We start from the raw sequence: 26,528 nt of genomic DNA, 5'->3' as shown, positions 1-26,528 counted from the left end.
AATGAGATAGTGAAACAGAACCTACAGTCACGCGGGCCGTATCCTCCTACCCCGGCCACGAGAGAGCGCAAGAGGAAGCGCGAGCATCACACACACAACATCGAGGAGAAGTGAAAAGCCCCCACCTGCAGCTCGGTGTCCATCGCTAATGGGATCGTCAATGGAATATGCAGACTAGCAGCAGCTATTTTAGTCGCATAACACTGTTAATCTTTGGAGATAGTGGAGTTCATATTAAACCGATTAGGCCCATTAAATCCATTTTTAACAGGGTGGTCATCTGACAGCACATGGTCCGTGAGGCAGATGGGATGCCTCCCCGTAATCCCGGCCTCATTCACAGTTTGCCTGGATGATCCCGACCCTGGCTGGGAAGACAGGGAGAGGGGGAGGGGAAGAGTCCTTACAAAATAGCAGCGTCGGAAGGTTTCAACGCCGGCGTTCAGCCCTTGCTGATTCCAGGGGAAAAGAGCGACACGTTATTTACAAATTCTCCCTGGATTTATCTTGACTGAGCTACCCCCAGTGGGTCACGCAAATCAACGATGCTGCTTTTCAGGGCATTACAGAAACAATTAAACATCGGGGAGCCAGAGAGCATGTCCCGGCAATTCAACCTAATCCCCAACCAAAGAGCCATCCCCAGAGCCTGCGATAGGGAATCTGTCCGGAGAGACTTTTTTAGTCATTCAATCCATTCCCAAGTGGGCAGAGCCCTGGGGCATTCATCTCATCCTGGCCACACTCAGTGATTCTGTGGCAGCTGCAGGAACACCTTGCGCTTTGAAGGCTAGAAGCCCCACGGGAGAAACCTGAGCCAAAACACAGTCTGCTCCCTTTGCAACAAGAATCCCACAAGCCCAGTCTGAAGACAGAATGGTTTTTACACCGGGAAATAAGGCAGGGTAGCTGGATCTCTTTGATCCATCAGAATGAAGCTCAGATGCATTCACTACCACATAGAAACCCACAGGAGTACATCTGCTCCAGGTACGGCTCTGCTCTCCAAGCATCAATGGATGTCCAACCACGGTATAAACCCCTGGGAATCAGGGTTTAGCTAGGATAGACTCACCTGTTGTCAACTCCAGGGATTTTAGTTCCAGTCCATTGTCAAGATCATTTCAAAGGTGCTAACAGGTGCTGGTGCTTTCACCACCTGCAATATGCAGAGAGATAAGACTACGTTCTGCGCACAGCACACAAAGGGCAAGTGACCGGCTTCCTCAGGCTCTGCAGAACGCATGTCTGGAGAAAAGGGCTGGACCTGGGGTAACATGCAGGCCCATGAGTAGCTCAGGGAAGCCTGGAACAGATCAGAGCTACCAAACCAAAGGGCTAATCGTTTTCACCAAAATGAGAGCGCCAACGTTTCTACTTTATTTAGATGTAAAAAAAAAAAGCCTTCATAAAAAATAAATCAAGGTAGTGAGAATTCCCTAGTATGTGGCTCTAATCTTTTGGCCAAGGCTGGTACGAACACAGTTAATTCTGTCCCTGAGAACGCCTCACTCAAATGCCAGCAAACTAGATCAAACCCCAAGGCTGGGATGCTGGGTCACTGCCTAGAATTAAAAACACAACTCAGCTCGGTTGCTCCTGATGAGCTTGCTTGGAGGTTCAGCAGTTTTCAGGCTGGGCTGGAGAAGTTTGGGGATCCTCACCCCATTCATGCCAGGTGAAGAGGATACGCTCTTGCCTACAGCAGGATGCTGAAAGCAAGACACCCAGCTTCTCCCCAGATCCTTCCTGCGCTCTGCTCCATTCAATCTCGATTCCATCGGGGATAGAACAGCTGCTGACCCGGCTCCCCAGCTGGTTGGCAGATGCAGAACTGAGTCTAGTTTCTGTCCTGTCCCAAGTTCTCTGCCCCTTCACTGGCTCCTTGAGTCTCTGTGACATTAACTTGGCTTTCCACAGCACTGAGCTTTGAGTGCAGCTTCAATCTTTTCTTCAGGTGGTGCAGATGGGACTTCGACTTTGTGTGAGCTGAGGGCAAAGACAAAGCAGAGCTTGTGATTCAGGGGGATCTTGGGGAAAGTAAATACCCAACTCGTCCAGTCCTGTGATGTGCTGAGCACCCTCAACTCCCATTCACTACTGGGGGAGGAGAGGATGCTCATTATCTCATAGGATCCAGCTCTCAAGCCCCTTTAGCCCGTTCCAGTCTCCTAGACTTATTCCTTTCAGGCCAAACCAATTCATACTCATTCTTAGCACTAAAGGGGAAGGCCTTGGTGTGTTTAAAATCCTGTCACCCACTTGAATAATCCAAATGGATAAACATTATATTATATCACACACACACGCTGCACTTTAAAGAGAGGCGCAAAACCATTTTTGTGCCAAAAGACTCACAAACGGGTGACCGCCACACTGCTGACGCGTCTAGCCCTCAGCGAGGAACAGCTGCCGCGAGACTCGTATCACAAAACGGTTTTCGTATCTCATCACGTCGTGAAGTTGGACAATTGTCTGCAGCACCACGAAGCCGAGACTATGTCTTTATAGCCAATATGCCACAGCTGGGTGTTTTGTGTGTCTATAGACTGGACGATGTTAACACCTCCAGAGTTGTGCAAAAGCACAGGTGTGCCACAGGTAGGCTCTGATCCTGCAAATACTCACGCTTGTGCATTCCTTTAAGCACCCAAGCAGTCCCATTGCTTAGGCCTGGCTTACACTCAAAGTTTTACTGGCGTCACTATGTCCGTAAGAGGTATGATTCATTTACAACACAGTTATGCCAGGCAAAGCACCAGTGTACATGCAGTTATATCGGCATGAGGTGCTTCACCAAACCAGAATAGTAACGGCAGTATAAGCACTTTTATGCTGGTATAACAGCCTCCACACTCGGGGGGGTTTGCTGCTCTAATCATGCCGGCATAGTTCAGGCAGCAATACTTCAGTGTAGACATTGCCTTAGTCAAGCATGTGCATATGTGTCTGCAGGATTGGGGCCCAAGGGTCTTTTCCAGACTTTGGGGGGGGGGAGGGGGGCTCCTTCTAAAGAAAATTACATGCAAATCTGGTACTTTATTGCAATGTTATTGGGACACCAGCAGGTTGCAATGAAATCGCACATCTCTGAAATCTTGTTACAAGTGGTACCAAAGTTTAATGGAGACGGTACATGTCTCTCCTGTCATTTGTGAGAGGCTTTCACTTTAAACAACATGACAGTGCAATTGTAAAAAACAGAAAAGAAAAAAAAAAAACTGAGAGGATCATCAGGGCCAGGAGCAGTTTCTGAAACTACTTCTAACTCATTTTTAGAAACTGACTAAATTTCAAGTTGACTCTGTGCCCCCAGTGCTTTCATTTCCTGCCTCCTGTGTTTAAATTTGTAGCGTTAAGATTCCATTTAATGGCAACATTTCAGTTCAGCTCTACATGCGTCCTCCCTCCCCCCAACACTGCTCCGGCACCATTTATGGGTTCGTGCCAAGTATGGATGGATACAGGGGATGCAGCATTGATCAAGGATAAATAAATATTATTAATAACCGGGAACTTGGGCAACACCCCCAGAAAAGGAATTTATGGCCCTGTAACTGTTGCTTACGAAAGTACCACTCTGGTCATGCTGCTTCCTGTGCCTAGCAGCATGGAGTGGGCTCTCAGCTCTTTCAGAGACACTCTCTCCTTGGTGTGTATGGATGTCTTTTAAAATGGCTTCAAACTAGGACAATACATGGATCTCCTAAAAACCAGATAACTACATTTATGATCTAAGCATATTAAAGAGAACTGCTACATTAAAAACACCAACTTCCCTACCTATGTTAGAAGCCACTCCTTGGATCAATAAAACTAAATTAATCTTTAAAACCTAGTTCTCGCTATTAATGCTGCATTTGCTTTCAGCATTTCACTCAGTTTGCACAATGAAGACAGACGTGTCAGTTTCACGTTTGTTGCTAGTCAGTTTCTAGCCAATTTCACTTTGAGGTTCTGAGCTTCAGGGAAGTGTTAATGTGTTTAAAATATTTTAATTCCAATGGGATTCAAATTCAATTTTCAAACTCATGGAAAATGTTCCTATCGACGTTAGATCTGGGAAAAGCTTTAGTTTTACAAAACCTAAATGCTGGAGCAAACCCGACTTTTTAAAAACTTTCCAGGATAAATTATTGTTGCTTTTAAATAAAAAAAAATGGATTGTAAAAGAAACAAGATTCTCGGTGCAGGTTCTCTAACCCTCCTGAATTGCTAGCAAGGACCAGCGGCTCAGAACGAACACTGACAAATTCAGAAGTGATGCGCTAAGAAGCGTGTTTTGACAGAGTGGGCTCCCACCACCCACTGCCAGAAGAGAATGTGAGCTTTACCGTTTCCCTCCCCGCAGCCTGGTGGTAAGAGCTGACAGATGGCTGCTGTGGCATGGCTGACATACCCCCTCCAGGCTTGCAAGTGGCTGCTTTTATCAGAGGGCTGGAAACAATCCTTGGAAGCCTGAGATCATGTGATGAAGGTCATATGGCCAACAGCAGGTATCTGTGGACTCATTTTGTTCCCTTGGCACAAACTGCAATCTCCACATTTAAGTTGTCCCATATATATTCCCTTTCCTCCCCCTCCCCCCCACGGATCTTACCTGCCCATTCTCTGTCCCCAATGATGACTCTGTTGCAGAGCTCACACATGTGATGACTCCGTTTGTCCTCATTTATCTCGCTCTCCATCTTTACAGGGTCTGCCGATGGCTGCCGCCCCTGAGGTTACAAATGTGTCAGGTCAGTTTCTATTCAGCGAGGTTTCTCTCGTCACTGCCACTGTCATGGGATTTGGAGATATGAGGCTTTCCTCCTGACCTTCGGGGGTCGGAGCTATGGAGTCCGTCTCCTCCCAGCATGAGAGGAGGGGTGTGCTTGGGGGTTCCTTGCTAACAGCAGGACAGAGTCGGAAATCTGGAGTTAGAGACACAGCAAGAACCCGTGGCCAGCCTGAGAGGGGCAAGTCTGGAGGCCAGAGGAGTAGAGAGGAAGCCCCTGGAATTGGGAGACAGTGAGCTCTAGGTCAGAGGCCTGGAGATCACAATCTCCCAGGGTGAAGCTCTGGGGAGAAAATCTCAGCTTGTAGCAGAGACCCGCTGCAGTGCTGGTAACAGTCCCCACCCAGCGCAGGACAGAGAGATCAGACACACACCAAATAAGGTTCTCCTAAGCAACAGCTCACACAGACCCCTGGCCACGGCTGAAGCTCACCTGGATGAAGCTCTCCACAATCTGAAGGGCAGGTTTCAACACATTCTCATCCCACTGGGAGAGATCAGACACCTCCAAGCCATACACTGGGGGCACATTGGGTCCAGGGCCTAGGGAGAAACGCAGAGCAGAAGCAATTAGCTGCCAGCAGTACCCCGGCCAATCAGTCACGCTACTCCTGAGCAGTGCGGCCACAGGACCCGAACATCCCTTCGCTGCAGAAGCCCCACATTACCCTCACCAGCTTGTCCTTCAACATTCCGGGACAGAGCGGTCCTGAGACAGGATTACCGGAGACCTTGGTTTGCTAGGAACGGCACCTCCTCAACCCCAGGGTCCAGCAGGGCAGTTTGCAATCCAGGAGCAGGAAAGCAAACGCAACGTCTACAGCTTGGCAAGAGCCAAGCAAATTGTGCCCCCTTCAAAACGACAACCCGCTTCCCACCTGCACAGTCCACTGGAAAAGTCCATGCTCACTCAGCCAGCAGAGGAGACCCAGATGGCTCCAGCACATAGCAATTATGTGAGGTGCAGCTGTTCTTCTAGGTAGGCTCGAGCCTGGTGCTTGGATCAGGTATTTGCTTGTGAGCCTGGTTGCTTTATTTACAGCAGTCACGGCTAACGAGGCCGCAGAGGTGGACGCGCCACGGACACGTCTGCAGGTCGCAATGGGTGGGCTTCATTTGAACGCCTGCATTCGATGTGGGGCTATTTGAAAACCAACCAATCTGCCTCCTGGAGCCAACGCGAGGACATTTGGCACTTCCAGAGGCCTGCCCGGCTCTCAGAGCACTGAGATGTCTGCAAACCAGGCAGCGCACGCTCCCCAGCGATGTCACTCCCCCGCCGTGCTGCCAGGACCCACCTGCCAGCCGGCAGAGCGAGCGCCTCGCCACTCAGACAAAGCCATCAAAGGCTGCGGCATCCGGCAGGTGCTGCCTTTTATTGGGCCAACCACAAGCAAGGTTCTTCAGAGGCCGATCGAAGGCACACCTGTCCCCCACCTGCTGCTCGGCAGAAAGGTGAGACGCGGATGCCACGCACCTGGCCCCAGGAAAGCTCTGCACCCCGTTCAAAGCCAGTCTTTCGGCCTGGTTGGGTTTCTTTTTCTTTTTCTTGCCCCTACCAGCCACCTTTCAACAAACGCTCAGCTCCCAGCTGCTGATCCTGGCCCTGCTCCAGGGCAAGGGAAGTACCACTGGCTTCCTGCCATCATGGTGTCCACGGCAGGCCCATAACAACCAATTGGCTGCAGCTCCTAATCTGGAGGGCAGCTGTCAGTGGGGCTTTTCACTCCAGCCCGGCGTGCGTGTGGGCTCCTGGGGAGAGGTAAACACGACGGGCAGATCCCCCGTGGCCCCTTTCAGGAGAGAGCTGGCCTGTGAGCTGCCAGGGAGCCGACTGCCAGCAACAACTAGCGCAGGAGGAGGGGATGTGTGGAGGGACGGGTGGCACGTGGGGCTTTGTTCTGCTGGGATTTTAGCCAGCAATGAGGGAGCTGGGAAGGGTGGAGACCTCCCTGTCACCGCTGGACAAGCAGGGAGCGGTGCACCGAAGGGGGCCAGGGAGGGAGCTCAGGAACGTCCACTCCAGGTGGGATGGGACTGACCACAGACAAGGCCCAGGCAGCAAGGTCTTGGGCAAGCCTGGCCCAGATGGGCTGGGAGCTAAGCAGGAACAGCACGTCCTGATGTGCCCAGGCAGCCTGAAGACAGGATACACCCAAAGCTTCCTCACAGCGGAGGCTGCGGGACAGATCCCGGTAATCTGGGGAGCGGGCGGCCTCGCACCCAGGCGGAGAACGTCCAAGGGACACAGCAGGAGGGAATTCACGCAGGAACGGTTCCCTCGGTGGCCCTGGGAGAGCCGTGTTACGTAACTGTCCTTGGACGTGGCCTCCTCCCGGAGACGCTGCTATTTATCCGGGTCCGGCCCCCTCCCTCCAGAGAGCTGCCTTGGCCGTAGAACCACAATGGCAGAGGAGAGCTCTTCGCAGGGAGGGGGGGCTGCGGGGAGCAGGGTCAGAGCACGCCCTGTACGCAATTCACCCCCCTTGGGAGAACTCGGAGCCCCCCCACGGGCTGGACAGCAACTGACAAACCAGAGTTCGCTCGGCCACCAATAGCAGCAGGCTCCCTTCTCCAGCCAGGAGGACGGAGGACGCTGCACAGAGGGATGGAGGAGAAAGAGGAGGGCTGGGACACTCCCCAGAGCAGATCGGGGAGTGGGGCGTGAATGGGGTAGAGGGATGAGAGGGGAGGGGACACTCCCAGGGCAGCTGGGGGCGGGGGCGAAGGAGGGATATAAACACTTACGTCTCAAGAAGCGGTTTCGGACCCACTTGTTCTGCTTCCGGGCGTATCTCTTCGTCACTAGTTTCAGGGCCTGGATCCCTTGCGAATGGAGGTAACAAAGCCCGTGTGAATTAGGCTCCAGTGGGAGCTAAGCGTGGGGCAGGGTGTGGGAAGGTGCGAACCCCAAGGGAGGAGGGGGATGCCCGGGCTAATGGGGGGGTGACCTCTAGGCCAATGATCAGGGAAGTCTCTCAGCAGGGGAAGGACTCTCCAAAGGGAAGTGATGGAAACACCATCATGGGGGACAGTTAAAATTCGACTGGGCTGGGCCCCGAGGAACAGACTCTAGGGACGACTCTACAGAGGGCTCCAAGGGGGTGGATTGGAGGCCTCAACAGATCTTCTCCATCTTTGGCTCCAACCAAGGGGCAAGTGAGCAGACCCCTGGCTCACCAAGCAATGGCAAAGGAGTCTCCATCTCCCTCAGCCTCTAAGCATGGGAGATACCCTGCAGCCCAGCTCCAGGGAGCCCTCCCCCCGGGAGACAGCCTGGTTCAGCTGGCCAAGGGGCACCAGACTCTGCCAAGTGACACCAGCACCTCCTACACTGCAGGGCCTGTCAGGCGTGGATGGCTGGGACCTCCTGGGCCATTGCAAAGTGCGGCTAGGGGTAGACACGAGACCCCCCTCAGGTGTGAGCAAGCGACAGCCTCCTGGGCAAGCAGCTCCCACCTTTCTCCAGCAGCGAGGCGCTGGTCTCCTCTGGGCACTTCCCCTCTGTCATAAGGTACTCGTGGAACTCCTTGAAGCCAATCGACTGGAAAATGCCATGCTGATAATCCTGGCTAGAGAAGGTCACAGACAGTGGGTCAACCCCTGTCCGCCGGAGCAAGGAGCTGCCCCCCTCTGTGCTGTGTCCCCACAACAGCAGCTCCCGTGGGTTTAGAGCGGCACAGCCATCACCAATCACATGGGAGCGACCCCAGCAATGGCCTGGTCAGAGATGTGGGGTGGGGATGTCCAGGTGCCCACACGAGGAGCCCGGCATCAGGATTTACAGCCAGGAGGTACCAGCCCAATCCTGGATGTCACAGGCCACTAACCACCCTCTAACTACCCGCACACCAAGCCCTTCAGCCACAATCAGCCCAAGTACTCGGCTCTCCAGGAGACTCACGTATCGTGGGCCACAAGCAGCCAACAGGAGCACTGAGGTGCACCAACGTCCAAGGCCCCTGCAACAACAGGGGATTGATTGAGTGTGAAGCAGCCAGCCGAACACTCACCAGTTCTCAGCCACCTTCTCCCGGTTGTAACGCCGGTGGAAGTCCCGCAGCTCCTCCAGGAGCCCCGCTGCCACCATGTCATCCACCCGCTTGTCCAGCCGCACATCTAGAGCTGGCAGAGATCACAACAGCCATTCACACACCCCGAGCTGCGTTCGCAGGAAGGAGAGCGCACGGCTTCCCAGCCACATACACCCATGGCAGCAGGCTGCACCCAGGACCTCCCGAGGACCATGCGCATGGCTCCATCACCAGGCACCCTAAATCCTCGCGGGGGGGCACTGCCAGCCGTACGCTCCACCCCAGAGATCTCCATACTCACAAACCTGCTGCCCCATTCACTGTGTGACTCCCACATCGAATGCCCCCTCCCTGCTGGAGCCAGGGCACCATCGCTAAAGTTACTGAAGAGGAACCAGCGACCAAGAGACTGAGCATCGAACTCACGCTCTGATCCCTGGATGGCAGCACTGGGCCATTCCATACTTGCCAAGGAACAGGCCAATGGACAGAGGACAGGAGCGGCGGACAGGATTCCTGGGTTCTATTCCCAAGGTGGCCACAATCCCGCTGTCTGAGCCTAGACAAGTCACTTCACTTCTCCCTGCCTCAGTTTCCCCATCTGTAAAACTGGAATAATTCTACTGACAGGGGGTTGTGAGATTTACGGCACAGTAACAGGCCAAATCCTGCTCTCATTAAAGCCAATGGCAAAACTCCGATCCTTTTCGACGGATCCAGCCTCGTGTTGGGTGATACGCTGAGAACTCGTAGGAGTCCTGCACCATCAGAACCCCATTGTGCAGGGCACATGGGCATGACCCAGAGAGCGAGGGGGTGAACCCCAAGGAAGGGGGACTGCTTTGGAGGGTATGAGTGGGAATCGCCAGGGCTAAGGAGAGGGCACCCGGACAATCGGGGGGGGTCTCACATTAACCCCACACTGCTCAGCCGGGGTGTCTCCTTGCTGAGGCCCCCTCCCCGGCTCAGACCAGGCACTGGATGAGGTTGCTACACAGCAAAATGAGGAGACTACACGTGGGACGGGAGAGGCCCGGCCTGCGTTTCAGGTGCAGAAGGAAGCCGGCCCCGGCCAGGGAATGGCTCTGCTCGTTCAGCCAGACGGCGGCTGGTCAGAACCCGCTCTTTACCTGCCTGGTCTGCGTAAAGCCACAGGATACAGGAGTTTGGGTACTTCAGGGGCCCCCCCAATGGGCCCCCACCTTCCTCCTCTCGCTGCCGATGCAGGAACTCGCTATGGGGGATCCCAGTTTCTTCAAATACTTGCAGGCTCCTGTACAGCAGATGGACAGACAGAGGCAGCTCAGAAGCTGGGTTCGGAGCAGATTTCCATCTGCCCAGTGCCCTCAGGGATACAGCGAGAGGGAACCTTGAACGCACAGGAAAATCCAACCCTCCCACCTGGGGGAAAGGTATCTGCCCCTTCCTGGAGCCTGATGTACTGAGAATGCCCAGAGCCAGCTACCAGCTCCTTGGGGAAGAGGCCGGGGTGGGAGGGGAGGTGTAACACATGGAGCACCCAGCTGGCTGACCATAAGAACCATCCTCCAAAATGGCGCCGAGACAGGCCCTACGGGGGTAGGGGAGAGGTGCTGGCACCCGTCCTGCCTCTTCCCGTCAAGAGTCCCTGCAGGGAAGGGGTTGGTACCACGGATCAGAAAGGTCACAGAGCAACAGAGGCAGCCGGCAGCACAATGACTGCGTCTCTCCCGTGCGAACGGGGTGGGCGTCGCTCCGCTTCCCCTGCGGGCAGGGCTGGGTTGGGAGAGTCTGTTCGAGGCGACAAGTCCGATCTTGCCGCGGCCCCGTTCCCACAGCTCCGCGGTATGTTACTCAGCCAGCACGGCAGCTTTCACTTTAAATAGCTCCAGAGAAGCTGCTGCTGCTCTCCCTGCCAGGTAGGGGCGGCCAGCGCACTATGGGCCCAGGGGCAGTGTTATACCGGTTGCCAATGGCCACCCTATTTAGGGCCACTGGAGGTCCTGGCCACCCTCGCTGATGCCTCCGAGAGCAGCAGGGATGCTCCTGCTAACAGGCCCTAGGCTGGCAAGTCAGGGCTGGGCTTTGGCTCCCACATTGGTCCCTTCAGAGCCCGAGCTGGGTGATGTCCCAGGCACAGTCCTAGGCCGCTCCAGCCACTCGGGGGTGGGGAACGGGAACCTGCTCCCTCTGGCTTTGGGCAGAAAGTCGCCTCCGTTGCCTGTTTCCAGCTGTCTCCCTGCCGACTGAGCAGCACCTTTCATAAACCCCCAAATAAATGCAAATCGCACCCTGGTGTCACAGGCAGCAGCTGGGACTTTCACTCCCTCTCCCTGTCAGAACACCTCCACCAGCCCGGAGCAGAGATCACGGCCTCCCAAAGAAAGGCTCTGCCCCGTCTCTCTGGACAACGGTATTAGACCCTCACAAACCACCCGGCCTCTGGCTGATCCGACAGAGTCCAAGAACCAGAGACTGCTCTTCATCCAATGCCAGAGAGATGAGAACCACCCTCCTCCAGCACCCCAAAACCTCTCTGCATCAGCGGGAACCAAGAGGTCAGATCCAATTCCTCCCTCTCTGTGATGTCACTCCATGCAAGCCCTGCCCCTCACCCTCCTCTTCCTTGTCTGTCCAGCCTCCGCACTAGTCTAGTGAGTGGCAACGGAAACCACCGAGAGGCCAGCAAAGTTTGTTCATCAGAAGGTGGACAAGAGGCGACTGGGCCCAACCTCCCCGCGAGGGGCTCAGCCATGGCAGATCTGCAGAGAGGCCCAAACCTCAGCTGGCCTCTAACTGCAATAGCAAGGGAGGCTGCGAACGGCATGTGCCGCAGTGCCCCCGAGATCAGCTCTCTCCAGCTAGACACGCTCACCTGGCCACTTTGCGCTTATCGTGGGGATGCAGCTTGGCAGCCATTTCCGGGTCCACTTGGCTCAGCCGGCAATGGAGCTCGCGGCCGTCCAGCTGCTCCAGTTCCACCCTCCGGTCGGCTGCTCGCCCAGGGGAAGGGCTGGTCTTCTCCTGTGGGGCACAAAGTCAAACCTCTGCAAATGTTCCTGCAGGTCGAAGCGAGACCCAGCTCAAACCTGCTGCGCGTGGGACCCTCCGCTTCCTAAGGGGGCGATGGTGGGGCAGATCAGAAAGGAGCCGAAATGAAAACGGGGCAGCCAAATCTCCCCAAGCTCCGGGGCGGTGCAGAGCCAGACCCAAACGTCACGCCTCAGGCCCAGCTCCAAGCAGAGTTGCTGCCTACGAGCCTACCAAAGACCTCCCGGGTCTACCACCTCGCGCAGGGCACTGGCCCCCCGCCATTGGCTAGGGATTGCGGCAAGAGCCTTCTGCAATAGAGTACCACCCACAGCATCGGTAATCTGCCTCCAGGCACCTGCTGGGTGCTGACTCAGCTAACAAGATGCTAACGCAATGCAACCATGTCCTCACCTCTTGGCGACTGCCTTGGGCTGCTCCCGAGGGAGCGCGTTACCTGCATGAACTTGGTATGTTGTTCTGCAAAGGGTCACACAGCATCGTGTAGCGTTTCAAGGGAGGAAGGAGAATCTGCTTCCAGTCACAGCAAGCCCAGCAGTGAGGAGGGGACCTGCCTCGCCCAGGAACTGCTGCCCCCCAGAGCTCCTACCTTGGTATCCACAAGGACCTTCCAGAGCAGGGACTCGATGTAATAGTTGGTGCCTCCCACAACAATTGGGATCTTCTCCCGAGCAAATATATCTTCAATGTGCCCGGTTAAGGAGCGTGAGACTCTGCGAAATCTCAGGATTCGATGGAGGGAAAGGGAGCTTGTCACAGCCCGTCTACACCATGGAAACAACTGTGTCTGGCTGCTACACACGTCTCCAGAAATCCAGTCTGGTCTTGTAGCATAGACAGGACTGATCCAGGCTGAGCCGGAGCCCTGCTACTGCTAGGTCATAGCACGTCTCAGGGACACAGATACATTTGTTCAAGCCTCTCTGCAGTACAAACTAAACTTGGCTTTCCTCTGTCAATGGACAATGGTGCCGTGACTGCGTCTCTTGATGCAGCTGGGTATAGAGTAGACCAGCACCTACTCTCAAATCCTGGGCTCCCTGCATGATTCCACTGATCTATTTCAAACCTGACCAACTTGGGTGTGGGCTGAGATCATCACCCCCCTCTCAACTCCACTTCTCCCCACTAGCCGCGTCCAGGCCCAGCGCTAATGCTGCAGGTGGCACGTGGCAAGGCAGAGGGCTCTACCCGACAGCTGCCCGGGTAACCCCAAATTCGAGTGCCTTCCATCACGCCAGCAGCACTGCTTTTATAAAACGCTGGTTGCCGAGCTGCTCCTCTTGCTGGCTACGGCGTCTGGCCTGACACGAGATGACCAGATGCCCACACATGGACAAAGAGAGGTTTGGACAAGCTAATGCTTCTCCAACAGCAGCAGCTCAACTTCCCACCACCTTTAACATTCTCTCACCAGCTTTAGTTTTTAAGGAAGCCACTCCTGGAAGACAGCGAACGGCTGATCCAGGCAATCGCCCGGGCCTAGGTGCAGGGAGGAGCCAGGTATGTATTTGTCTGGCCAGTCGGACTGCTCTGTGAAAGGATATCAGGGCGGCTGCTTTGTTCCGGAAGTCCACCACGGTGTAGTTAGAGACCAAGGGATCCACAAAGCTGATCATGTGGTGTCTGCACAAAGCCTGCTCCTGGGGAGAGATCTTGTTTGTGATGATGTCCAGCCCCTTGTACACCTGGAACACAGAAAGCAGGAGATAAGGGTCCCAATTCCCCTTCGCTCCTCACAGAGCCTTCCCCCGCACCCCCCCACCACACAGGAAAAGGGAGGGATTTGCTCTCCCTAGTCCCATGACCACAGACCACTTCAGCTAATCCTTCATGCTCTCAAGACATTCCCCTTCGTCCCGCTCCCACCGCCCTCTGACCCAGCCGGAGATCAGGGCACGGGTCATGCAAAGGCAGGCCGGCTTCAGCCCTGGCATAAGCGGACTCGCCAACCAGGACAGCATCTGCTTGCACCGGGGCCACATACAGCCCCAGGTGTGTTACTGACACAAGCGTGTTCCAATGACCCAGCAATCGGAGAGCAAGGGCAGAGCCACTGATCACGGACGGGAACCTCGCCGAGCCCGGCTCCAAAGTGCCGCCCTCAGACAACAGCCTGTCTTCACGACCCTCACTGGGCGCTTTGGCTGGTAAAAGTTCAGGTGCAGCTCTGTCCAAACGCAGGGCCCCGAACAGAGCACAAAGTCTTGTTTGGGGACGAGAGCCCTCTGCAAACACCGACTGACTCCACGGAGCCCCTGGTAAAAACTGAGCTTATCACCCGTTTCCCCTGCTCGGTGACACATCCGGCCAGGTACACAAAGGAAAAAAGTTATCAGCTCAGGTCAACATGCCCCAGAGAGAGGGGGCAGCCACTCTCTGGAGTTGCATTAGTTCTGCCAGGGGATTAGAGGCCCTTAGAATAGAATCAAAGTCTCCAGGTTTCGAGGTAAGATGATATTTACCAAATCTCAGCACCCAGGCAATGGGAATTCTGGGCTTCAAAGGGTCCTGGGTGCAAGCCCCAAGAACTAGTGTGAGGGCAACAAGGGAGGGGAGAGTGGTAAGGGAGCTGCACAGAGGAAATGCCTGGAGAGCTGGAGGCTGAGGTTTCGCTTAACACCTGGAGGGATCCCAGTGTAAGTAGCCCAGGGACCACATGGCCACCCTTAGTCTAGGCTACAATCCTGTTAACAGGAAACCCCAGTGGGAAGCGCAGTGCAGAAAACCCTGTGGGTTCCATTTACAATAATACCACCAGCTCTTATCGAGCATGTTTCATCAGCAGATTTCCAAGTATTTTACAGAGGAGGGTCAGTATCCTCCCTACTTCACAGCTGGGGAAACAGAGGCACAACGCGCGGACGTGACTTGCCCACAGCAGGCCAGTGACAGAACTCAGGTCCCCTCTGGCCCAGTCTAGTGCCCGATCAGTTAGATCACAATTCTAAAAAGATACACAGCTCCCTTTGGGGGGAGACAGGAACTCACGATTCTGACCCGAGTCCCCTTCACCTCTCCCCCTCAGCTTCCCCAGCAGTAAAATCAGGGACACTACTCCCCTACCTCCTGGTTAGGGTGACCAGATGTCCCGATTTTATTGGGACAGTCCTGATATTTGGGGCATTTTCTTATATAGGCTCCTATTACCCCCCACCCCCGTCCCGATTTTTCACACTTGCTGTCTGGTCACCCTACTCCTGGTACCTGATGAGTGAGGCACAATGGGCGTTTGGATGGACTATGCAGTGCCTATGCCCCGCAGGGCTAAGCTAGCGAGCGGGGGTGGCACCTGGGGAAGAGAGAACCCTGCCTGTGTCCAGGAAGGGCAAAGGACTAGCACCAGATTGTTATTCTGAGAAGATCAAAGACACACTGGCTTCCCCACCCGCAGCTGGGGCCCTTCCATTTTCAACGTTTGCTGAAAATTCAAGGGGTCTCTGGTAGAAATAACCGTTTGACCAGAAAGTCCAACTCACTTTGGGTGTGTCTGCATATGACTCATTTCTGTCAGCTTTGTAACGTTTCCTATCATGGGCCTGGGGGTCAGGACTCCTGGGTCCCAGAACTCCTGGGTCCCATTCCTAGCCGTGCCACTGACTTGCTGGGTGACCTGTGGGCAAGTTACTTTGCATCTGCATGCCTATTTCCCTGTAAAACGCAGACAAGGCCTCCCGACCTTTGCAAAGCACGCCAGTCTTTTCAGGTGGAAGGTGCTGCAAAGGGTGGGCAAATTCTTATATTCTGTCTAATACAAAAGGAACATGAGATTATCCAGAGCCAGCTGCTCTGACTGCTGCGTTCTCTTTGGAGTGATCTCACAGCAGAGTTTATCTCCCTGGTCTGAAAGGGCTGCAGGCTACAGTGGAAATCTGATCAAAAAAAGCTGGCAAGGTAGAGAAACAGAGAGACGACAATCAGGAGTAAGAAATTCTCCATTGTGGCTGCAGCTGCTCTTTTCCACCCTGGGTAAGCGTCAGCCCTCCCCCACCCCAGCTCAGAGTCCCAGCTGACACCACTTCACATGGCAGAAACATACATAGAGGCAGCAATTCAGCTCCCTGGATGCTTCAGAGCCCAAATCAACCAATGCCCCATTAGTGCAGAGAAGCGCATCCCAATCATGTCAAGCCCGCGTGCTGATCTGGTGATAACACACTTGCATGCCACACACACACGCGCGCGCCTCTCTGCACATACCGTCTGCAGCTGTTCCTGCAGCTGAGTGGACGTACAGACCTACCTGTATCCTCTCCTACAATGGTGCAGTACAGTGCATGGTGCGCTCTGGAAGAGGTGTGTTCTGGGTAGTTACCGAAAGAAAATGCACAATCACGGCTCAAACCCGATGCACCACCCCCCTTCAGGACCAGAAAAAGAATTGCTACCACAGTCATCAAACTGAGTGCAGAGAGCACTATTGGATCTGATTATTTTCTGAGCCCCTGACTAAGAACATCCCTCAGCTAGGTAGTCTGGTATCGCTGGGCTATTCAATCCCCTCTCTTCTCCTACTCCCTCCTTGCAGAACAGGAAACAGACTTCAGAGCACTTTTCATGAGAAGATCTCAAAGCACCTCACATTGTTACATCCCCTGTGAGGCACTCAGGAAGGACCTGCCCATCACACAGCAAGTGAGCAGCACAGCACAGCTGGGACTGGCCCCAGGCTGGTGACTAGCCGCTGGATCGCATTCCTTGATTTAGGCAACAGTTTTTTTTTCAAAAACAGGCCAACCCTTCTGAAGGACTCTTTGTAAACAGCCAAGCTCTGGATCCAGGCAGCACAAACATCAAGGGCATGCCCAGGATCCACCATCTGGGGCGTGTAAATATCCCGTTATGGCCAAAACTAAGGAACTACCCAGTGTAAATATCAGAGCCTCGCTTGCAGTGTAGAGCCTCAGCTCTAAGGAATTCGGAGGGTCCCATGAGGAGAGCTCTTTCAGAAGAGCGTGTTGTTACACTGGTGGGTATGTCCCTTGCATGCTTCACGGCACAAGTCTCTTTGGTGCTGGATGCCCACGGACCCTGGCACTGGCCTGGCACAGCACAAAGATGCTGCTGGCAGCCCGGGCTGAGAAGCAGCTGCGCCACTGCTCTAAAGAGCCTGCAAACAAACCCAGATCAGAGTCCCTAGCCCAGCGCTCCCCCAGGACACTCAGTGCGAAGACACTGCTCATAAAGCAGCCTCTCTGTCCGGCAATCAGACTTCAACGCCGTAAGGGGGACTGTGCCTTCTTTGTGTGAGACACCCGCCGAGGCCCTGCTTTGTAACCACGGGGTTCAGCCCCCAGGGAGGCGCATCTCACGGGCTGGAGTTTTCTGTACGTGCCAGGCCTCAGGTCAGAGCCTGCGCTGGACTAAGGCCCGTCAGCCTGGCTTGGTGGGGCGAGAGCAGCCTGTGGCACCGGAGAGCCAGACGGATAGAGCCAGATTCATCCCACTCTACTTCTGCGAGCTGCCAACCCTTCAGCCCCCCGGTCTCCTGCAAGCGGCGCTCCCTGGATCACGCTGGTGACTGGCTGGGGAGAGGCGGAGGACCATGGAGCAAGCCACCCCGCACGCCTTCAGCCCGGGGCCTCCCTCTAGTTTGTAGATGTTTTGCTTCCCTGCAGACGGGGCCCCCTGAGTAACTGCACCCAACAGGAAGGAAGGAAGGCTGCCCCGTCCCCCAACCGTGCCAGCTCAGGGAAGGGCTGCCCAGACACTCAGGCCACGTCTACCCTGGAAACCTTGGCGGTACAGCAGTGGCAGTTAGGGAGGTGACGTTTTGCAACACGTCTGTACGGCAAAAGCCCTAGCGTGGTTACAGTTCTACCAGTACCAGAGTCCTTGTGCTGCTATCGCTCATTTCCTTCACTCAAGCGATCGGCGCCACTGGTACAAGCTGCGTCTCCATGCGGAGAGTTTGCCGGCAGAGTTATACCGGTAGAACCGCCCCAGCAAAGCTTGTCTTGTGCAGTCCTGGCCTCGGCCGGCAGCAGCACGGACAAGCAGCTGCAGCAGGACCTGCCGACTCTGCCGACGTCATCTGTGCCCGATCGCTTTCTCCCCTCGTTTTGAGTCTGGCCATTCCCCCCGAGCTGATTGGCCATTTGCTCCAACACCCTCCACATCTTCTCTGGCTCAAGCTCACTCCATCTGTCCTCCGCGCACCCTCTCTTTTCCTTTCCCCCATTCGCCTTAGCCCCCTTAGTCTCTCATTAGCTAATTCTCCTCCCAGCACCACCACACCCAAACCATTCAAAACAAAACCACCAAACCCTGGCACTAACTCGACAGGTACCATCTGTCACCCTTGCTCCTGCGTTACAGCCCTTAACCCTGCGTTGGTCCGTTTAGATCACTAGCTCTTCAGGGCAGCGCCAGGCACAGCGAGGGGCCTGATCTCAGCTGGGTTTCCGAGGCCGTCTCCTAATAATAATGCCCTGGGCCGCTCAGGAGATCGAGGGCAGGGAGGAAGAAGGAATTTACGTTGGCCCCTACAAAACAGTCAGCAGATTGGGGAGGGACCGTTGCCGATATCTGCCAAACTCTCTGGGCCTCGTTCCTCCACTGGACCCCCGTGAATTGGTCCTTCTAGTGTCATATCTCATTTCAGGAAGCTGCAGAGAGAAACCAGATCCATTTGCTTGTTTAATTTGCCCCTTGGGTGCCAGGCTTTGAAAGCACCAGGCCCCGCCCCAGCCACCCCCTTAACAGCATCAAGAAGAGGAGCGGCTGCCTGCAGCCAGTCTCCATAGGGGCGGAGGCGGCAGGAGGGTGACCAAATGGGCCAGCCCTGTGGAAATGCAGCCAGCTCTGAGCACAAACACAAACAGGGCTCAGCGCAGACAGAAGGAGATGCCCAGGAGCCAGCTCCCTGCCCGAACCCCATGGCTGGCTGCAGCCTATTGATTACCTTCCGCTATCTAATACAGTCAGACCCAGGGGAGGTACTTGCTTGGTGCAATTCAGGTCTGCTGTGGCTAGATACAAAGCCGGCGGAAGTCAATGGGAAGCCGCCCTGCCCAGGCAAGACCCAACAGCCTTTCCGCTCCCCTGGTTCACACCTGTTTCCCCGAAATCACAGCCACACACACAAATCTCTTGCTAAGGGCTGGACTGGACTAGCTGCAGGGGAGGCGCTGATGGGGGTGGGAGCAGGGCTAAAAGCGCCCCCGCGCCCTACATGGGCAGAGCTGGGATTTACAGGGCATGCTCAACCCTTCAAGGTTCTCCTGAGAATAAACACGGAGGGAGAGGCTCCCTGGCTATCTGGAAACAAGAGGAGGAGGAATGTGGTGTCAGTGTGTGGGCTGGGAGCGGAACAAAGGGAGCCTTTTACACCCCCAGAGCAAAGAGAAAAGAAAGATTCCAGCAGCTGGCTGGCTTCAGGGCCTCGCCGCCGAGATCTCCTTGCGCTGTACGCTCATGTCTATTTGCAGCCAGCGTTTCAGATAAGCCTTTGTTACTGTCTAAGGCCCCAAAACAGATTAGTAGCAGCCTGGAGCACCAGTCCCCTGAGTGCAACACTGAGAATAACACCACTGAGCACTGCTACAGCACTCAGATGTGGGCCACGTAATGGATTCATCCATAGCTCTTAAAGCATTTCCCAGAGGTGGGAGAGTATCGAGGTGGGGAAACTGAGGCACAGAGCGCGGCCGTGAAAGTCATCACGCCAATCACTATTAAAAACAGACCGTAAATGACAATCCCTGCCCCAAAGGGCTTCCGGCCTAGAAGACAAGACCTCACAATGGGCACATCAGGGTGGGGGAGATGGGGTAACACAATAACCGCATGTGGGCCATTTCTAGCCTGTCAGGAGTGGTAGGCACAACTCAGAGGCAGCGTAGCCTCTATGATATTGTTATCTCTAGCTTGCTTCTTGCTTGCTTATATTTACCTACCCCTGGAAATTTCCACTCTTGCATCCGACGAAGTGGGCATTCACCCACGAAAGCTCATGCTGCAAAACGTCTGTTAGTCTATAAGGTGCCACAGGATTCTTTGCTGCTTTTACAGAACCAGACTAACACGGCTACCTCTCTGATACTATGAGATCGTTGGCATTATGAGAGGAAGGATGGTCCAGTGGTTAGTGCCATTGCCTAGAATTCATAAGATCTGGGTTCAAATCCCTGCTCCGCCACAGATTTCATAGGTGACCATGGGCAAGTCACTTAGGCCCAGACTGGTATTTAGGGGTGTAACTTCCACAGATTTCAGTGGAATCTGGACCCCAGCCTCTTTGTTCCCCATCTGTACAATGGGGAGAAGAGCACTTCCCTACCTCAGCAGGGTGTGTGAGGATAAACACGGTACAGATTGCTCAGCCAGTAACGGGGCCAGCTGAGTACCTAAGACAGATACAGCTCTGAAGAGGGGCGTGACGTTTTTGGCTGGGAATTTTCCCCACATGTGGTATGGGGAGAAAGGTCACTCAGCAGCCTGATGTGAAAGGAAGGAAAGGGCCACTTGTTTCTTCAGCTGCCTCCCATTAGCTGGCACTGCAAACAGGGTTATGCCAGAGCACAGCTTTCGCAAAGCACCTGGTAGGTTTCTGTCTGTTTTCTCCGGGGCAGCCCTGGAGAGCGGCTGTTACTCCTAAAGGAGGTTCATTAGGATTGTGAGAAGTGACAACACAAAATGAAAAGAGTAAAAGCCCCTTTAGATGATCCTGATATCTTGAGGGGCTGTGATCCATAACGCAGCCAGCAGGATCCACAGGCACCAAGAACACTTGGGAAATACAAGGGTCCCTGCGAACCAGGCCTGGGCCGTACTATCACGAGAGCCGGCAGTCTCGGGACGCTGCCATCCCCTTCCTCGGGCCCAGCTTTGACTCAAACAGCTCCCTAACCACTGTCCGCATTTGCCAGATGTTTGCCGGGTGCCTTCCGTGACTGGATAGAGCCATCTCAGCATGCAGCGGGTGGCTGTCAATTAGGAATGGGGGGGTGAGTAAAAATGGACTGAGAAACCCAAATCCAGCCCTACGCAGCAATTCACCAGGATCCTCAGGCCCGAAGGCTACAGCCAGCTCTGGGCTCCGCAGAGGGGAGGCATATGCCACAGGAACACTACCAGAAAGAAGGGAGACGCATTCTTCCAACTGCTAAGAGAGCCACCATGCTGTGTGGAACACAAGTGGGGGATGTGTCAACCAGCTCCAATCTACACTAGGTCTTCAGGCTACCCAGTACCTCTGACAGGCCCCCTTTGCCCCGTTGCCTGGCAGCCTCAAGAGGCCACGCGGAGAGGGGGCCTCTACTCGTGGCAGCCAGCCCCAGCCAATTCTGCAGAGAAACGGAGAAGGCAGGACAGAGCCAGAATCGCTTGTTTTTCCATTGACTTCCACGAGATGAGGATTTGATCCTTATTGCAGCAGAAACATCTCATCCTAGCCATAAAAAACCTGCCATATTCCTAAAACAGGGGCTGCCGATGCTTTTCCCCTCCCATAACACTCATTTTTTCCTCCTGTGACCCCCCACGACTCAGCCTCATTTCTGCTACGCCAGCCAAACCAAGTCACGGCCCCCAGTAACTTGTTAAAGTTCACTGTGCCCTAAATCGGCATTCACATCCAGTGCACATTCATCTGATCATTGTACATTACCCTTGCAAAGTTTCGCCTCCTAGAATCCGTCCAGTGAAAGCTTTGGGCTTGTTTAGACTAGGAACATTTGTACCAGTGCAACTATATCAATATACGCTACGTCTACACATACTTGAGCTAGCACTCATCAAGCTAGCGTGAGCACAAAGAGCAGCGTAGCCATGATCGCATACGTCACGGCAAAGCTACCTGGCCCACCCGTGCTACTGCAGCTTTGCTGCTATTTATACCCCCACTAGCGCAACTAGGTGCATGCGAGCAGAGGAATCAAACCCCTGGCTCATAGGGTAGACGTAGCCTTTGTGACACTTGTGGAAACCCTTAATGAAGACGCTGTACTAGAGAGATTTACCCCCAATAACTTATCTTGCACTGAAATGTCCCATCTAGACAGGGCCTTAGATTCCGGAGAAAAATAGGTTACCTCCTCCCTCTATGAAAACCCCTTTGTGATCTACCATGGAGTCGGAACCCCAAATGTGATGACAACCGTTCTATAGGACTAGCAGACCATTCACTAGGAATATGCTTGGCCTCCTGAAAACTGTTCTAAGTGCTGGTCAGCATAAAGGACTCCTCACCTTGTGACTCCAGCAGATATTCCCACATGCACGTGGCTTTCTAACATACCTAGGTCAAGCACTTGAATTGATGGTAAAAAAAAAAAAATTGGAGATATACCAATCTCCTAGAACTGGAAGGGACCTCAAAGGGTCATTGAGTCCAGCCCCCTGCCTTCACTAGCAGGACCAAGAACTGATTTTTGCCCCAGATCCCTACGTGGCCCCCCTCAAGGATTGAACTCACAACCCTGGATTTAGCAGGCTAATGCTCAAACTACTGAGCTATCCCTCCCCCAAAGGAGGATAGCCCTCAAAGACACCATGACAATGCTGCACAAAGCTTCACGGTGTTATGTTCATTTTGTCATGCCAACTTAGTTCAGGCCCCAGCCCCACCTCCCTATGTTTTAAAATCTCCCACATGAGCAAAAGTGTTTTCATTACTCGTTTTAAATTCAGTGGAAAGAGTTTCTAGACTATCCCCCCCTCCCGTGTTCAGAGCCTAAACGGCAGCCGGGAGCTAATACACAAGAACCAGAAAGTAAAAGCAACAAGTCCAGTTTCAATGTCTAAACTGAGTGAGGTGCAAAAAGACAACAGCGCAAAGGGGAGGGAAACATGTTGACAGTTTAAAAAAATGATTTCAGGTTGAAAAGGTAAAAACCAACACCTTAAATTTGGCACCAGATTAAAATATTGTAAAAAAAAAAGAAGCTTATCGTACTATTGCCACAATTTAATACAAAACGATTAAAAATGTTAAAGTAGCAATCCCTCTGCAGTGTTTGAAACCCAAATATCACAACACCAAGAACCTCAGTGAAAGTGACTATAAACAAAAACAAAATTTACTTCATTGATTTTCCTTGTACAAGCTAACAGAAATCCAACAAGTAAATAAAACAGAGTGACAGGTACAATGGAAGCATTAACATCATTCGCTTGTAATAAACTAACATGTTATTAGTAAGATAGCTAAAGAAATTGATTTGTTTACATGGGCTTTTTTAAGGTGACATTGTCCCTTTCATGATCTATGGTGTCATTAGTGACTAATAAAGAATTGTTTTTAATATTATTTCTCTTTAGGCTAAAAAGGACTAGTCTTTTGTTGGTAAATGTCAGTAAACATCCATTTCAAAAATAAGAAAAATGCAGTTTGAACACTTACAAGAGTTTGATTTAAGGATGTTTACTTTGTAGAATTTGACATGTGATTATGGCAATTTGTGTTTTAACAGATATAAACTTAACTTTTTTAATCTCAACATCTATTGATATTAAATAATTATTGTCTGACCCGCTCCCCAAAAAATCTCTTGTGACTGTGAAAATGTTAACTGATAAAAATTGAAAAAACGGCTTAAAATAAGCATATTGTAAATTATAAAAATATAACATTTGAATTCTGCCAAGCCTATTTAGCCAGCCAGTCCCTTTAATAAGCAGTGATAGAAGCACACAACTGAGCTTCCAGATTGGATTGTTATCTTCATTTGGACCCTCAATGACCTCTCCAATGGCAGACCCCCGCTCCCAGAGTAACAGGGCTCCATGCAAATGCAGACCACCTACACAGAGCTCAGTGCAGGAACAGGGCCGTGAGCTGCTGTCCTGTTTTATTTAACATTGTAAGCCCCTGACCTTGCATTGGGATTCATTTATGGAGGTCTCACGTGCTCCGCAGAGCCTTATTGACTTCAATGAGACACAACAAGAGTCCATGCCAGAGGATCCCGATGGGAAGCTGTGCTTATAAGAGCAAGCATGTGAGCTTCAACTTCCATTCTGCATTCCCTGAGCTCGTCACTTCTCATACTGATTCTTTCTGGGTTTCAATTGTCCAGGCCCAGTCTCATTCCAAAGGTGAAATTATTTTTGGCTGAGGGGAAATTTGAACAAAATCAGTCCCACCATTTTTGAGTTATGCATGTGTTAAAAAACAAAGAAACAGATCGCACACACACCCCGCCCCCGGTGAAAAGTCAAACTTGGCTTGTTTGTAGAGATCTCACCAAGTTCCGGTGAACAAAGAACAAAGACGTCCCAAACAGGTTTAAAGTTATGGGTTGACTCCTAGACACCATCCTAAGCGCTTCCAGGCCCTGTTTTGGGCTAGGCCAGGGGTAATTCTCAACAGCACGTCCGGGCAGCAACTGGGAGGCTGAGGGTCTCCCAGCTTGAAAAAAATTAACACAGAGCCTCTATCCTGAAGGCAAGTTCATTTTTTTAAAAGGACACTTGCTGCATATTTCACAGAGAGGAAAATGTCATTTGATTGAACTGAAAGACACACACGTTGTTCCACCTACCACATCTTCAGGAAGCAGCGTTGGTTCTTAGAAAACAATCTGCAATTACGCTGAGTCCGGTGGGGTTATTTCCCTCTGGGGTGTGTGTGTAACGGGGGGGGGGGTATGGGGTGTTGCACACACCTCGGTGAGTTAGGGGAAGCCAGAGCAGGGGCTCCAGGCTGCAAACCGCAGCACGTACTGCACAATAACAGGCCCACGCTGGGCTTTGCAATTGGAGGGGCCCCAGCTGCAGGGAGAACGGGGAGCTGCGGAGTCAGAGCAACCCCCCACCTGGAGGGACGCTTTGCGGGGCTCGCCCTTGAGTTCACCCCACAAAGCCCAGAACCAGGGCGGGGTAGCTGGGGTCTCCTGGCTCCGCTCTGTGGTGCAGCGATACTCAGCTCCTTCTCCCCACGCAGCCCTCGGGAGGCCCCGGCTCCGCAGGCCTTGATCCCTGCGGGGGGCTCCGAGCTCCCTCCCCGGCCGGCCTGAGGCCCGGCTCCCCCCCGCCCCGCGCTACCTGCATGGAGTCGGCGCCGACGATCTCGCCGCCCAGCCGCAGGCCCAGCTGCAGCGCCAGCTCGGATTTGCCGGTGCCCGTGGCGCCCAGGATCACCACCAGCGGCAGCGCCCGGCGGCCGGGCCTGGAGAGGGAGCGCGCGGCGGCCGCGGCCATGGCGGCGGGGAGGGGGGGGCGGAGCGGCCGGCGGCTGCTATGGGAACGGGAGAAGGGGAGGGACGGAGGAGGCCTGGCTGCGCCCCTGGGTGGGGGGGGAAAGAGCCGGAGCCCATTGCAGGCTGGGGCTCTCCCGGCCAAGCCAGGCCCTTGCCCCGGGGGTGCCCGCTCCAGGGCTGACATCCGGCCCCTTAGGGTGACCAGACAGCAAGTGTGAACAATTGGGGGGGGGGAATAGGCCTCTCTATAAGAAAAAGCCCCAAATATCAGGACTGTCCCTATAAAATCGGGACATCTGGTCACCCTAGGGGCCCTACACAGGAATATATTTATCCCCCTCCCCCTGACACACACACACCCCACCCCCCCGTGAGCTGCTGGGGACCATCTGCTTCCACTGCTCTTGGGGGCAGGGCCCGTTTGTGCAGAGCCTGGCACAAACGGGCCCCGGAGCCGGAGTGGGCCCGACCGTACCCCGGCTAACGATCACCTAGACATGTCCCATCCCTAGAAACCAGCGCCCGCCCCGGAGCTTCACCCTCATCCCTGTAAAGCCCTGGCAGTGCGAGAGCTAAGCCCCTTGGGAGCTGACTACAGGGATCTTCCTTTAGGCTGTTATGGGGGGCCCTGGTACTGCAGCAACAGAGAAGTGGAGGGGTAGAAGAGAAGTGGACTGGGGGAGAGGGAGAAGGTTACCATAGCAACAGAGGAAAGAGGGAGAATGTTACTATGGTGACTAAGTGCATGCCCTACAGAGGGATAAAGAACTAAAGCGGCAACAGGGAGAGATGGGGAGCAGGCAACTGTTACTGTAGCAACAGAGAGAAGAGGGAAGAAAAAGATGGGGGAGACTGTTACCAGGGAGACAGTAGGAGGAGACTGTTACCAAGGTAACAGAGGGGGTTCTCTGACTTCTACTGCAGCAACAGATACAGAAGAGGGAGAGAAAATGGCTCTTATCCTAGCAACATACATCTTTTGGCATAGCAACAGGGAAAGCTAGAGGCAGCAAGGAGACATATCATTGGAGGAGATGAGATTATAGCAGGCTTGCCAAACTGTCACAAACTTTACCAACCCAGGCACAAACACCCGCCACCACCCTTCAGCATGATAAGAATAGAAAAAACATGATTCTTTACTCACCCAGAACAAATTACTCACCCTGTACAAGAAGAATTTTGCAAGAGTGTAGTAAAAGTTACAGTCGCAGAGTAACGCATGGTCCATGGAATGGTAGAATACATGCAATATGAAATGGGGTGACCCCTCCCAAAAGGCTTGGTGTTAACAGGACAATGTGAACTTAAAAAATTGGCTTTTGTCTGAAACTGTTTACTATTATTACAGCTAACATCTGAGAGTCTGATTGCTGAAGGAGATTAGAGGGGGAAATATGCTTTCCCTTTGTTTATTATGTGCTTTTGGCAGCACTGTGTGTATAGTCAGTTTCAATATTTACCTTGTACTGTCAGTTTCCCTGGGTCCTTCATGTAGTAATACTAGAAAAAGCATGTTTAAAGATAGGAAGCTGTACTTGAAAA

The 26,528-nt window shown here is 53.4% G+C and overlaps 1 protein-coding gene across 3 annotated transcripts; it reads right to left on the bottom strand.

Moving 5' to 3' along the window:
- Window positions 1-1,357: 1,357 nt before the first annotated feature.
- Window positions 1,358-25,170, bottom strand: TRIT1 (tRNA isopentenyltransferase 1). Of its 3 annotated transcripts, XM_039511242.1 has the most exons (12): window positions 24,829-25,170; window positions 23,659-23,896; window positions 13,389-13,529; window positions 12,431-12,529; window positions 11,666-11,814; window positions 9,942-10,084; window positions 8,791-8,902; window positions 8,237-8,349; window positions 7,526-7,603; window positions 5,211-5,320; window positions 4,601-4,718; window positions 1,358-1,989 (listed from the first exon to the last, which is right to left on the bottom strand). In XM_039511242.1, exons 2-12 carry the CDS (start codon window positions 23,737-23,739, stop codon window positions 1,841-1,843), a joined length of 1,293 nt encoding a protein of 430 aa, XP_039367176.1. In that variant the 5' UTR covers window positions 23,740-23,896; window positions 24,829-25,170; the 3' UTR covers window positions 1,358-1,840. The 3 variants fall into 3 exon arrangements, with proteins under 3 accessions (XP_039367176.1, XP_039367175.1, XP_039367177.1); XM_039511241.1 differs by lacking the exon at window positions 23,659-23,896; XM_039511243.1 differs by lacking the exons at window positions 23,659-23,896; window positions 24,829-25,170 and adding an exon at window positions 24,327-24,346.
- Window positions 25,171-26,528: the final 1,358 nt, after the last annotated feature.

Source organism: Mauremys reevesii, linkage group 23 (assembly GCF_016161935.1).
Source record: "Mauremys reevesii isolate NIE-2019 linkage group 23, ASM1616193v1, whole genome shotgun sequence".
Classification (NCBI taxonomy): Eukaryota; Metazoa; Chordata; order Testudines; family Geoemydidae; genus Mauremys; species Mauremys reevesii.
The sequence above is the reverse complement of the archived record's forward strand: the minus strand, read 5'-3'. Positions and strand labels throughout refer to the sequence as shown.